This window comes from Zonotrichia leucophrys, chromosome 2 (genome assembly GCF_028769735.1).
Source record: "Zonotrichia leucophrys gambelii isolate GWCS_2022_RI chromosome 2, RI_Zleu_2.0, whole genome shotgun sequence".
In the NCBI taxonomy this organism is placed as follows: Eukaryota; Metazoa; Chordata; class Aves; order Passeriformes; family Passerellidae; genus Zonotrichia; species Zonotrichia leucophrys.
In genome coordinates, this window is record NC_088171.1 from 11,494,988 (window position 1) to 11,509,150 (window position 14,163).

A 14,163-nucleotide genomic window follows, 5' to 3' on the forward strand; every position below is an offset into this window, starting at 1 on the left:
TGTCCAGTGTGTTCTTTGAGATCTCAATGCAGTCACAGAGGTGCTTTATTTGGACCTCTCCTTCCTCCCCACACAGAAGAGTCAAGGCTGTTAAACTATTGCCTCTTGACCCACAGAGAGGCTATAGCAAAGAGTTAGGAAAGAGCATAACTTTCTAACAAACCATGATTTTTCCATCTGTACCCTGACTGGATGTAGTTCTCCAATACCCTGTCTGAGGAAAAACACATTTAGAGTTTTAAGAGCTCAGCAGCTTTGAAATTTTTATGGCTGTACTTTCTGTGAGCATTGAATGAACAATGCTGTTTCCCAAAATGGTTGTGTTCCAAACTCCCTGGGGTAGGAGGTCACAAGTTTTCTCTTCAGCCCTGCCTTTATATACTACCATACAGGGGGTTCTTGGGTGTGTGGTTTTTTGCATTGGTTGGGTTTTTTTTTTTTTGCCTGTGGAAGATTAGAAGAGGCTTAAGTCTTACAAACCAATTGTTTTGTGTAATTGCACACAACTACATTTTTCAGATTGGCAGTGCATATAGAATTCATTTTTTTTCCTGAAAAAGCCTTTCACTATTTGCTTAATCTGATCCTTGACTGCTTTAATATTGGTAAAAAATAGTAGGACAGGTAAGAAATACTAAAGCAACCTGTTCATTCTCTTGGAGAAAATGCTGAAGTGAACATTCTTAATTCAAGCCCTTCATGTGAAATTTCCATACTGGAATATTTTTCATTACTTAGCTATATATCAAGTTGGCAAAACTCATTTCAGAAAAGCATGGTTTTAGCAGCAAATGTTTTCCACTAGTGTCCAAATCCCAAAGAGGTAGAGTTAACATTTGGTACTGTTAAAAGTCATTTTTTTGTTAATGGACAAGATTCCATAATTTAACTGCAGTTGGTTTCAGATGCAGGAATCACTATATGAAATCCATGTTTTGATATTAACAAAATGTAATGGCTGCTGTTAATGATGCCTGGCTTATGAAAGTTGTTAGAACATCAGGGAAGCATCAATTGTTTATGCAGAGTCCTAAAATAAGCTGAAATGATGTAACTTGCTCCAAATACCAGGATCTCTGATTTGTCTAGATCAGGATAAAGTCTCTTAAGTGCACCCAGTAGTTAAAAGGAAAAAAACTTTTTTGACTATGAAGTTTTGACCTCACTGCCTGAAGTTGCTTCACAGGACATTCTGTTCATCAGGCTCAGTGTAATGCTGCTGGACTGGTCCTGAGTTGATTAAGTTTTCATTCTTACTTCTAATGTGCCCTGGTTGTGTAAGAAACTTTGTTACAGGGTGCCTCACTCTGGTTGCCATGCAATTGTTTCAGTTTGTGTTCAATTTTTGCTTGTTCACATAGTAAACAATTGTTTTCTATTAACAAATCTTTTTGTAGGAGGAAGTACATGAAACTGTATCAATTTAAGAAAGAGGACAGGCAAAGCTGAAACACACTCAGGATGTGCTTGGTCATTTATTTGTGTATGATGATTTACAGAAGTTACTTCAGAAATTTTCTGCACTACAGAGATCTCTTTTTAGCAAGTTGCATGTTCTTTAAATATTTCCTTTCCTGGCTTAGGACATTGTTTATGTGTGTTTAGCAAAGCAGGAAGTAGTCCAGGCCCTGTCTAGTTTATCCAGTTACTGGTATGTGAGGTGAAGGACAGCAAAAAAGGAAAGGAAAAAAAGCTTGGAAAAAGTGTGTGTTGAGTAAATATCTGTGTCAGGATGTTTAATGTTGGATAGTGTTCTTGAACTCCTCTGTGTGTTAGTTAAAGACTGCTAATACCTCAGAAGGAGTTTTACATCCTTGCCATTAAATGATCAATGAAACCACTGTCCAGCAGTTTTGGAAATTCTGTGTTTGTTGATGGGTAGGGTTTAGCTTCTCCTAGAAAACACTTGTGTGGGGGTTTGACTCAACATTAGAAAGACAGAATAGAATGCAAGTGCAGGCTGAGTTGGAAAATACCAAGTTTGGAGTTTGAGCTGAGTGCTGTATTAGTCCTTTCCTGTTAGTACTTAATTCAGCTGTTCCACTTCTCATACATGAGTCCATTCAATTTGAGGACTGTATTCAATGTGAAAGTTGTATCTGTAGGATGGTGTTCAAAATTGAGGAAATTCTGCAGTATGGTTGAACTAATAATCTTTACCATTAGCCCATTTTCTTTTCAGTGCATCTGTAATGACTGTTCCTTCTGCTGCTGTGAAACCAAAATGCATATTAGCTGATAATTTGGAATTCAAATAGGGCATTATCATTTCATCATTGGAGAGTTGACATGCTAAGGGTTTGGAATGCTCTTGCAGATTTTCTTCTAGCTCTAAAAATCTTTTTTGAAGTAATTTGCTTTAATGACATACTTAAGACCTTCTATTTTAATACCAGAAACTAATGGGATTTAACCATAGTTTATTGTATCTGAAATGTAGACTTAATTAACTTTCTAACTTTTACTAAGCTGTAGATAAGTCTTAATGTGATTTGTGTTGATGTATTTAAAGGTTTTGATTTAACTGGTCAAATACCTGCCTGTAATTCCATGCTGAGGAAAACACTGATAAATTGAAGTTGTCTTTTTGTTTCAGTTTAACAAAGCTTTTGAGGTAGTCTTTCTCAAAGAAGAGTTAGGAGCTTCAAGACTTGTGGAGTAGAAATAGGGTATTTGTAATGGTCATGTTAACTTTTTTAAGCCATCTTTCTTGACTCTTGATTTCAGTTGTCTCTGGAAGTGTTCAGCAAGAGAAACTTTAAAAAAAAATATCGCAGTTCCTTTATCTGAAAATGCAGAATTTCTGCAATTTGCATCCTTTCTGTATATGCTGAGTGTTTTGAGCATTCCTGCACTGTAGTGACTTGTGGTTTTACTGTTTTACTATACTTTTCTTCCTTTTGTTTGATATTACTTATGCACATAGTAATTTGGATTTAATGAGCCTTCTCTCTTTTTCCCCTAATAGCTTCACTTTGAGGGAGCATGCTTATCAAATGTTTAGATGAGTTTGACATCTATTTTTAAAAGCTTCATTACACAAATAAACAGACATATGCTCTCAGGTTGATGTTTGATTTGATTAGCTTCATGCAGTTTTAAAGAAGAGCCGTGAGTGTTTTAAATTGGAATGTTTATGGGTTTTACTAGAGTTATATAAAAAGTACTTGTTTTTTCCAAGACATTGCAGTGGCTAGCAGGGACTGCCTGAGTTACCAGATATACTTGTTTGGGAATAGGAAAGGAAAGTTTTAAGGTCTTTTGCTGGGTTTGCTCTTCTTTTTTTTTGTTTTCCATTGAAATCCTTACCCAGACTGAATGAGAAATGCACTCTGTAATTGTACAACTCATTATTCCAATAAGATTGCATTATTGTAGTACAGAATAGTTTGCCTTGCATTCTGTAAAATGGCTGCTATTAAAAAGGGAAAAAAAAAAGAGAGATATGTTTGCATCCAAACTCACTTTCCTACCAGCAAATGTCAAATTTTTGACAGTAGTGATTTGTCAGAATATTAAGGAATCATGGAAAGGTTAATATCTATTTTTATTTGTGAGATAATTACCTAATCTTGGATTGATGTGGAAAAAAATTGTTGGTGTCTCTGCTATTTCAGATTGTATCCAGTTTTAAAACTACAACATCAAGGGCAATCTGTCAGCTGGTAAAGGAATATGTTGGCCACAGGGATGGTATTTGGGATGTCAGTGTCGCGAAAACTCAGCCAGTGGTGTTGGGAACTGCATCTGCTGGTAAAGTTTTGTGTTGCTTGAATATTTAGAAAATTCTGGTTTAAGTCCCTAAGCTATAGCAAATACAGATCCAAAGCGTACTCAAAAACTGAGATTCACACTGAAAGAGTCCTTTTAAAGAAGTTCTGTAGCTGAAAAATTCTTAAAATTGGAATTTCCTTTCCCTTAGAAGGTTCAAGCATGCTTGGTGGTCTTCCTCAAGTGTGTGCCAGTCACTCCCATGCAGGTCACACTCTCCCTAGTCAGCTCTGGCATGTTGGGTGGGGTGGGTGGGTGGGATGGGGGGCTGTTTGCTTGGGGAGGCCTCTGGCACAGAATTCCATGTGGCTGGGTACAGAGATCCCTGCAGGCATGTTTTGTAGAAGCTGTGCATGTGGTCGTAGTTGGCCTATTCTTGTATTCTTGCATTCTGTCTTTTGCCTCAGGACACTGGGGCAGCTAAAAATCTTAATTTTCATTCTTATGTAGTTTATTAGATTTATTCCTTCCACTTGAGGGGGTACAAGTACTAATGAACAAGTCACTAAATCTATTATAGTCCAAAAATCAATGTAGAGATTTGTATAGTTTTAGAAAATTATTAAGAAAATAAATAATAACCAGATAGAATCAGTCAATTTGAAGTGACATTCTTTTGAAGATGAAACAGAATCTGAAGGTATTGACTGGACTTTAATATTTATGGACCAGAAATCTCTGCTTCTTGAACTGAACTGTTACAATTTTTATGTGCCTGCTGAGGGGGCACATTTTGTCTTTGTGTGGGACATCTTGTCTTTGTCCTGGTTTAACCTGGAAACCTCCTGGAAATTCTCCAATTCAGCTTTAAGGTTCTACCCACTTAATACTGAAATTAATTATTTATTTTCGGGTGTGGCAGGATAAAGGAGTGGCATTTGGAGTGATTTCCTTTTTAAATTAATTTTTTTAGTGCTCTGCAGTGACCTGTGTGCATTTGGGATTTCCATGCAGGAAGTAAATAGATTGTGCATAGAATTCCTGTTTGTAGTGGCTGCCTTTTTCACCATGGAGTGCTTTCTCTTTTTTTTCCCTGAGTCTCATGATACACAGCTGGAGCATTATACAGAATTTGCCTTTCAATTTACCTTGCTGCAAATTAATCTGATTAGGACAGCACCTTTACTTTTTGGGGGAGTTGTGTACAATGATAAGAAAGTGTTTTGTATATAAGGTGGTAGTGGAGAGTTCTACATTTAAAATCTATTTCATATGGGATGTGCTATAGTGGAAGTTAACTTGTTTGTTGAAAGGGTAAAAATGAAAAACATATGTTTTTAACTATTTACAGCTGCTTTTTAATCTTTGCAGATCACACTGCATTGCTGTGGAGCATAGAAACAGGGAAGTGCCTTGTCAAGTATGTAGGGCATGTTGGCTCAGGTAAGATAAGGGCATGTTGTGAAAACTGGGAACAGAGCTTGGGAGGGGGAAATGTGTTTTGGCCAGCTACAGAAATGTTTATTGTGGTTTCACTTGCAGCTTTGCCAACATCATTAACAAGTCAGTTGTGAAGTTCCACTAATTTTCATACAGAGAACGTTTTGTAATATGATTCTTTATTGGAGAGGCACATTAAGACAGTTCTGCAAATGCTGAATGAATAAACAAGTCCATATAAAGAAATTTACAGGCACAGTTACGACACTCAGAAGTGAAATGTCATAACTCATTGTGGTCTTGTGCATATGGAGAACAAAAGAAGCTTATATAATCAGAAATTAGCTGTCTTGCAGAATCTCTGTTATATTTGGGTTAGAACTACAGATGCTAGGTGAATATATTTTTGCACTTCTTTGTTTAAGATCTCTTTTGCTGCATAGTGCAAAGATCGTGTTTTTAAGACAGTTAATTAAATATAGGTATTTTTCTTTCTTTATACCAGTATGAATATTGTGCAAACTGTTTTTTAAACCCCTCTTTGGGTGGGGCGGTGCAGTGCAGTGAGTGTCTTTGATGTTAATTTTTGGTGTCCAATTTAACAAGAATTTGATTAACACCCTTCTGCCTCTTAATGAGTTAGAATACAGGATTTTATAGACCAAAACTGGAGAGGTTTTCCATAGCTTTAACTTGCTGTTGTGACCTGAGCACTTGAGTGATCATACCCTGGGAAAGTGAGGAACCCAGTTATTGACCAGGATTGTTTGGTTTAATAACTCAGCACATCACATGAACTTCATGGCAAGAGTAGAAATAGAATTAAATTCTCTAGAACTGCTTCAGCTGTGAGTTGTACTTTTGCTTCCTGCTACATGACTTCCAGCTCCTACAGCACAAAGATAAATGCATAGGAACAACTGGTAACATTTTAATGCATTGAGATATCTCAGGTTGTTTGCTGCATGGACCTCTAAGTTCTATAAAGTCGTGTTTGAAAACTTCACTCACTTGAACTTTCATGCTGGTAGTTTTCTTTAAAAATTGATGCTTGGGTAGCTATGCAAATAAGAAGTTCTAACCTGCATTTAAACAATTGTGTTTAAACAGCTGTGTTTGAACAACAATGAAAGATAAATTGTATTGTATATACATTTTATATAACTATATACACCTATAAATTATAATAGAAAGAATATATTTTTTATGTAATAAAACCTTTTTTGTTTGACAGTTGATTTGAAGTGGTGCAAAGGTGTTGGGTGCCAGCAGCTGGTGCACCATAAAGTTGGTTCAGTTTAAGGAGTATTTTTTTAGACTCATTACACCACGCTCTCCCTACAACATATGCATCTATTTTACTTGTACAATGGATGGAAAGGAGTTCTAAGTTCTGTCTTGAATGAATCCTCTGAAATGAAATAAAGAGCTTTGTTAGTTGATAGAATTCTTGCAGGACATCCTGTTTTGATTACATATGGTTGCAGGATTGAAATCTGATTTGTGTTACTTGCATCAGGTTTTCAGGAATTTGTTCTTGCAATGCTGAGTAATAAGCAGGATGTTGATGGTAACATACAGGAAGTTTTCATTGAGTTAGAAATAATTATGAATACTTAAATTCTCTTTATGGAAATCCAGGATGTTATCCCCTGTCAGTTTACATATTATTTGAATATGGTTTGTCTGTCCTCTCTAACATGAACCACTTGTACTAGATTCAGGAAATAACTTGCTAGAAAATGTGTTGTGTGTAGCTGCTTTCAATTGTTTCAATTGTAGCTGCTTCCCTTGATACTACACTTTTATGTCATTTTAAAGATGACTACCAAAAATTGCTGAAAACTTAAGACTACTTGATTTTTCAATGCTTTTGATGATAAAATATTGTGAAACAATTCTTTTAGTATACTAACTTAAAACTTTGCTTTGTTTCATACAGTAAACTCCATTAAGTTTCATCCCACTGAGCAAGTGGCTCTTACAGGTATGTAAAGTTTTTTCATATGTTAAGTATGTTAATCTTGATGGAAAATAAGTGTAATTGGCTAGTTTGTTCTAGTTTTAACCTCTCTCCCTATTGCTTGTTAGCATCCTTGTTGATTGAATTATTTTTACATTTGAAGGCATAACAAATCAGAGCTAGATCTTGCCATCTGTGTTTTTCATGTCATGTTGTCATTTGTGCTTGTCTGCTCCAAACCAGACACTTAGAATCATACATCAGGTGAATGTTCTGGAATTCATCCCAGAGTACTCAAAGAACTAGTGGGTGTTATGGCAGGATATCTCCTGATTACCTACCAAAGTTCTTGGGAGTCTGGAGAGGTCTCTTCTGACAAGTATTACTCCAATATTGCAAAAAGGATGTGAGGAAAGACTAGTGGAACTACAGACCTGTTAATCCAACCTCAGTTCCTGAAAAAATTATGGAGATTTTACTGGGTACTGCTGAGAGGCATTTAAAGAATAATGCAGTCATCGGGCACTGTCAGCATGGGTTCACAAAAGGAAGGTTCTGTTTAATTAATTTGACATCCTTCTAGGATAAAGTCACCTTCCTTGTGGGTGAAGTTGTGGTGGATTAAGTTTTTCTGGTTTTTAGTAAGGGTTTTGGTGCTGTCCTTCTGTCTTGTTCTGGACAAGTTGCCCAGCTGTGGGATGGGCTGGTTCATGGTGTGCTGTGTGGGCAGCTGAAGAAAGAGCTCAGAGGGTTGCAGTAAATGGGGCTGTGTCTGCCTGGCAAAGGATCAGCAGTGCTGTTCCTCAGGAATCAATTCTAGGGCCAGTCCTGTTCTATAGATTTATCAATAGATTTATCAGTGACTTGGGTGCAGGAGTTGAATGCATCATTAGCAAGTTTGTTGATACCAAACTGGGAGGTGCTGCTGATTCTCATGGGGGACAGGAGGCCTTTCAGAGGGATCCAAATAAGTGAGAGCACCGGGTGCTATCCCATTAATGGGATGAAATTTAACAAGTTTCAGTGCCAGATGCTGCAGCTAAAACAGAGTAATGCTGATCACAAGTATAAATTGGGAGAGGAGTGGCTGGAGAGCAGTTCTAATCCTGCAGGATTAGAACATGTTTGTTCTGACCATAGCAAGGACAGTCTTGAGTTTGTCCTTAGTTAATAATGAATAAGTCTATTTTAAAACAGATGGAGTTAAAATCACATGGTGCCTTCTAAGCTGTAAGCTGCCACTAGTTAAGCTGAGTTCTTTAAGGCAGAAGAGGAATAGCTTCACACTTGCTATTTTGGATTTCTCATTAAAACCATGATGAAAAAACATTTGATGGAAGAAATCATTGAATAAAGAACCCCAGGATTTTGAGCAAGTAAATGAATATCTGGTGATGTATTAAATGCCTTCTTCAAATGCTACATACTGAGCAGGGGTGAGCCTCACGTTCTGATGTGTAATATTCAAGTGCATGTTTCACTGTAGGAGTGATTAATTTGGTAGCTGCTTATATCTTGCATAATGACTTATGTTTGAGATGTTCAGACTTGCTTACCATAAAGTTCATACTGGTTTCTGTTACAAAAAGGTACAACTTAGACAGTATTGCTAAATGTAATATTAAAGCCTGTTTTTATTGCCCATGGAAATATTCTTACTTATTCTCTTTCTGTTTTTTTTTTTTTTTTTGCTTCTCTTCCCCTGTGCAGCATCTGGAGACCAGACAGCTCACATCTGGAGATACATAGTACAGTTGCCCACACCTCAGCCAGCTGCAGACTCCAATGTAAGCAATCAGCTTGCTGCAACTGAACTAATTGCCACAGCAATTTCATCAGATACAGGTTTTATCATAAGACTGAATGTTAAATTTACACATAATTAAAAAATTACATGATTTCAGGAGTGCCAAAGGTGGGTGTTTGAGGTTTTAGTTTATCAGCTGCATTTCTTTGAAAATAGACTCCCTCATGTTTTCAAAAGCATTTGGTGCAGAATAGAATTTACAGCTTCAAGTAGACAAATTGACGTTTTGTTCAAGGTAGTAAATGTGTAAATGAACTGCAAATGAACAGTCAAATAACTTCTTTTTTGTAATAATGAAGTTCTTTTTAAACTGGTTAAATTTTTGTAGCATAACTTAATGAGAAACCTGTATTAACTGTAGTTGCTGTGGATTGAAAACTGATGATAAGGACTTCTAATTTTGGCATTTATTTGAGTCTTTATTGATTTCTAATCAGTCCTTGCCAGCACACATCTCACTGTCTGATTTTGTTGTCCCCAGGGCTTTATTTAGTCAGTATTTAATTTAAAGCATAAACCTGTTAAATGCTTATTTTACTTAAAAGCACCCTTACTAAATTGTGAAGAAAACAGTTTATAGCATGAGCTTCTCAGTAGGCTAAGTAGGCGCAAGAGTTGACTGTGTAAAAAGGGACAGATTTCTGAATGGAAAATGTTTGATTCAGTTTATTTGATTTGGCATTTCCATTCTGAAAGAAAATACAAATGTTATCTTTTCCACCCCCAAGTAACATAAAAGAAAAATGTTTTTGTCTTGTGTAAGTGTAAAAGGAGTTCAGAGAATGATGTTTAGTGATGAGCAAAAGAATTTATTTTGTGTCCAGTTTACATCAGCACTGCATGATGACTGTGTATTGACCAGCAGACAGATATTGCTGTAATGATTTGATTTTTGATGAATAAAAATATGTCTGTAAATTATTGTCTTCCCAAAGATTAACATAACCAGTGTCTTGTTAGATGCTTCCTACCTCTAAAAATTGAAAGGAGAAAAGTCCCTTGATACTGTGCTGCAATGAAACTCTAGGGTAATACACTTACCAGATAGTAAAGGGGACTGATACGCAGAGCTAAAGAGTTTGGAGGAGATTTTAAAATGAAGTAGAAACATAGAATTATTTAGATTGGAAAAAGTCTCTTAAGATCATCAAGTCCATCTGTTAATCCAGCACTGTCACAAACCCTCCACTACACCATGTCCTTAAGGGTGATAGCTACACATTATTTAAATACGTGCAGGGATGTTGATTTCACCATTTCCCTGGCTTGATAACCTTTTTGGTGAAGAAATTTCTCCTAATATCCAGTCTAAACATGCCCTGGTGCAACTTGAGGACGCTCCCTCTTGTCTTATCACTTGTTCCTTGGGAGAAGAGACTGCACTCCCTGGCTGCACTGTCCTTTCAGGGAGCTGTAGAGAGCAATGAGGTCTCACCTGAGCCTCCTTTTCTCCAGGCTGAGCAACTCCAGTTCCCTCAGCTGCACCATCAGCAAGTTGTTAAAAGAAGTTATTAAAACTGCATTTAACTTACTGGTTATATTCCTTCAACTAAGTTTGTGATAGTGAGTACTGGAATAGGCAGTGTGCAGCAGAATTAATTTTCCCACATTCACATTAAGGGGATTGGGAAGCATTTACACTGCAAAATGTAACTTAGAGACATTCCTTCCCTTTTATTCTACACCTTTTTTCCCCTTGCATTTAACAGCAAGTGTCTGGAGAAGATGAAGTTGAAATCTCAGATAAAGATGAACCTGATGGAGATGGAGATGTTTGCAGTGATTGCCCCACTGTCAGAGCCCCACTGACCTCACTGAAAAGCCACCAAGGAGTGGTCATAGCAGCTGACTGGCTTGTTGGGGGGAAGCAAGCTGTGACAGCATCGTGGGACAGGACAGCAAATCTGTATGATGTAGAGACTTCTGAACTTGTCCATTCTCTTACAGGTATTTGTTCACTTGCGAAAAAAAAATTAAATTGGTGGTTTGTTTTTATATGAGGGATTTGTAGATACTAAAACACTGAGAAAAGAAAGTTGTTTGTCTGGAGCAGGATGTGTGTACCATCTGCTCAGTGTTGTAATAGTTTTTGAAATTGCAAATTTGTAATTGAAATTGTAAATCCTCTGAGCATGAATTTGTCTTCTTTTAAGCTTATGATTTAACCTGTGAAAAATTAGTTGTTTAAATTGAATGTACCCAAATTTTAGCTCTTGCAAAAGGCTTTTGCTGTGTTCATGGTGTGTTAAGCAGCAATAACCTACACTACTGAATGTGAAATAAGTAGCATGGGTTTTGCCTTCAAATACATTCCCAAACTTTTACAGCAGTAACAGCGTTGTCATTATAGTTTAGTATTTAAGTCCTTTTTCTCCTGAATCATGTTGGGGTCACCACTTGTCGTCATTCATTACAACGATTCTATTGTCATTACATTGCAAGGGTTCCATATCACCAGAGTTTTGGACATCCTTGATGTTTCTTGTAGGCAGCTCCTCCAGGCACTGTCTCTTCCTCATCCTCACAGCAGCCAACTGACTCCAGTTCCCCTCAACCAACCAATCCACTCTTTTATAACACTCTTCTGATTTGCTATAGCTGTGGCCTGTTAAAGTCAGGCCTGCTCCTAATCCTTAATATTAACCAGCAGCAACTCTTTAGGGGGTAAGATTACTTTCTATACAACCTTTATTTGCTTATATTATATCCCCCTACATATCAGGATTAAAGTTCAGAATGACCATTACTCCTTTCTGTTTGGGAAAAAGAGAAAAAACCATCAGCATGTTATTCCAAGTGTATGTGGAAAGGAAAAGAGTTATTTTCATGACCTGACACGTTGTGATGTGTGGCTGTAGGGCACGACCAGGAGCTCACGCATTGCTGTACGCATCCCACGCAGCGCCTCGTGGTCACATCGTCCCGCGACACCACCTTCCGCCTGTGGGATTTCAGAGATCCTTCTATCCATTCTGTGAATGTCTTTCAGGGCCACACTGAGTAAGTGACAGCTCTTTCACAGGTTTTCTTCAAGTTTGAAAAGTTGCAAATCGGCCCAGAACTGTTCCTGTGTGCTTTTTGAGGTGCTGAGTTCATTCCTGTTTTGTGAGACTGATTTTCACAGAAACCCCCAGTTGTCCTTCAAATGTAGCACAGCAGTACATAATTTCCAAAACAGCAGCCAGGGCTCTTGGTGTGCTATTGCTCATATGGTAAGTCTTGATAAAAATTGTTACAATTAAAGGTGATTTAGAGTATGAGGTTCTTTTTGGCATTGGTTATGCTTGCAGTTTGGGATTTTTGCTGTAATGCAGTGGGTCAAGCAGATTGCCTCTGCTTGTCTTGATTCTCACTGTGAAGTAAAGGTTACTCCTTTGAAACCAGTGCATACAAAAGGATTAATTTTTACTCTGAAAAGCTTCTAATTACATAAAATAAGCAGGCACTCATTGCCATGTTCTGTCAAAACAGTGATTCTGATGTAACTTTTTAAATTATCAATTTAGGCTTAATGTTGTTATACTGACTATTATTGAATGTGGACAAATGTAGTCCTGAGAATCTGTGTTCTGGTGTTCACTTAACTTGCTGGTTTTTGGAGCTCTGATACATGGAAAATACAGGTATAACTTGGAAATACTTTACCCAAGGAAGCAAATCTTTTCTTGACTTGTGAATGTGTGAGCTTGACTGTTTCAGAAAAAAAATCACCTCCCTTCTTCAGAATAAAAGATGATTGTTAATCCTAGCTCAAAATACAAACGCCAAGTATTTACTCACATTTCTGGTTTTTGTTAATGGTGTAATTTACATTATAACTGAGTTTCAGTGCCCTCTTTTTAATTTCCTCAGCTATTGACTAGCGTACATATAACCAAAAACCTCTTTAACCCCATCTGCCCTGGACTCCTGAGCTTGATAAATTACTTGGTGCTTCACAATCATCCTGTGTAAGTGGCCATCTTCTCCTGATAGCGCAGTAAGCTTGATTTTGTGGCCTACATCCTAGAATTGTTTCATCTCATCACTTTTGTATTCTTCTATCACTTTTCCTAGAATGTTTCATAAAGTTGTAAAGTTTTCTATCCATTGATGCTTGCATTTTTCCCCAAGCTGATTAACTGCTTTGTCTCAGGATATTTTTTTCAGAGAAATGACCAAGACTGACATTGCTGTTTTCCCATGTATTTGCTGAGACCAAATGATGTTGACCTTGGGTGATGGTGCATACTATAAAAACTGTTAGCTGGTGTTTTGGCTTCTATTGCTGAGACCTATAAACTAGCACAAAGTTCATTTTTTAGGAATGGAATAGACCTTTTGCAACCTCTTCAGTCACTCTTACTCTAGCTTTTAATCATCTTTATATTTTGAATGTATGAGTTTTTAGTATTGACATAGGCTTTTTCACCAAATACACCCTAAACTGGATGGTCTCAAAAGTGATTTTATTTTTCATTGGCCAGGACTCTTGATGCTTTCATTTGTGGAAAGGGTAATTCTGTTACAGAAGGTGTTTCACTGGTGAATGCAGACTGAGCAGAGATGGAGGGAGGTTGATATTTTTACAGTTGAGACATACTTTAAGGGATTTTATTTTTGTTCTTTTATTGTACCACCTACTGGCAAAATGTTTTTAAATTACCCTCTAATCAACACTGCAACAATCTCTTCATATTGAGCAGCATAGAAGAAACTGGGTTTTTTTAATTTCCTTTTCTGAATGTCTGTTTGAATAATTTGCCAAGTATTTAGTATTTTGATAGGCCCTTGGCATCACTTCTGTAAATTGGATGTTACAGTTGTTAACACTGATGATTTAAAGTCCTCAACCATAAGTTTTAACAGCCTCTGGCTGAATAGTATCTGAGGAGTCTGGCGCACACAGAGCAGCTATTTTTTCACCAGATCAACTCCTAATGCGCTATGCCAATATAATGAGATGCCAAACATCTCAATCCCGAGGCCAGCATTCCGTGTTTATCGTGTCGTACACCCAAAATCTCATCCCAGCCGTCCCTTCCTCCCGGCGCCGATCCGCGCTGCCGCCGCTCACCAGCAGGTGGCAGCACCGGCCCGAGGCAGCGCCTTTAATTGGCCTTAGTGAGGACTCTGGGGCTGCGGCTCGTTATCGTGTAAAACTAAAACTGGTGCTGATGTGCTGAGAGAATAAAGAATCCTGTTACAAGCAGAGTGTACAAAGCTTTTATAGAGTTAATTGATGTCAAAAAATGAAGAGTTG

The 14,163-nt window shown here is 37.4% G+C and overlaps 1 protein-coding gene across 2 annotated transcripts in view; it reads left to right on the forward strand.

Annotated features, from left to right (window-relative positions):
* WDR37 (WD repeat domain 37) overlaps positions 1 to 14,163 on the forward strand; it is a 44,843-nt gene that overhangs the window by 15,539 nt on the left and 15,141 nt on the right. For both annotated transcript variants that reach the window (XM_064703938.1, XM_064703939.1), the window contains 6 exons: positions 3,618 to 3,753; positions 5,083 to 5,154; positions 7,094 to 7,138; positions 8,825 to 8,901; positions 10,631 to 10,868; positions 11,780 to 11,921. In XM_064703938.1, coding sequence (XP_064560008.1) covers positions 3,618 to 3,753; positions 5,083 to 5,154; positions 7,094 to 7,138; positions 8,825 to 8,901; positions 10,631 to 10,868; positions 11,780 to 11,921 — 710 coding nt within the window. The remainder of the gene's footprint in view (positions 1 to 3,617; positions 3,754 to 5,082; positions 5,155 to 7,093; positions 7,139 to 8,824; positions 8,902 to 10,630; positions 10,869 to 11,779; positions 11,922 to 14,163) is intronic.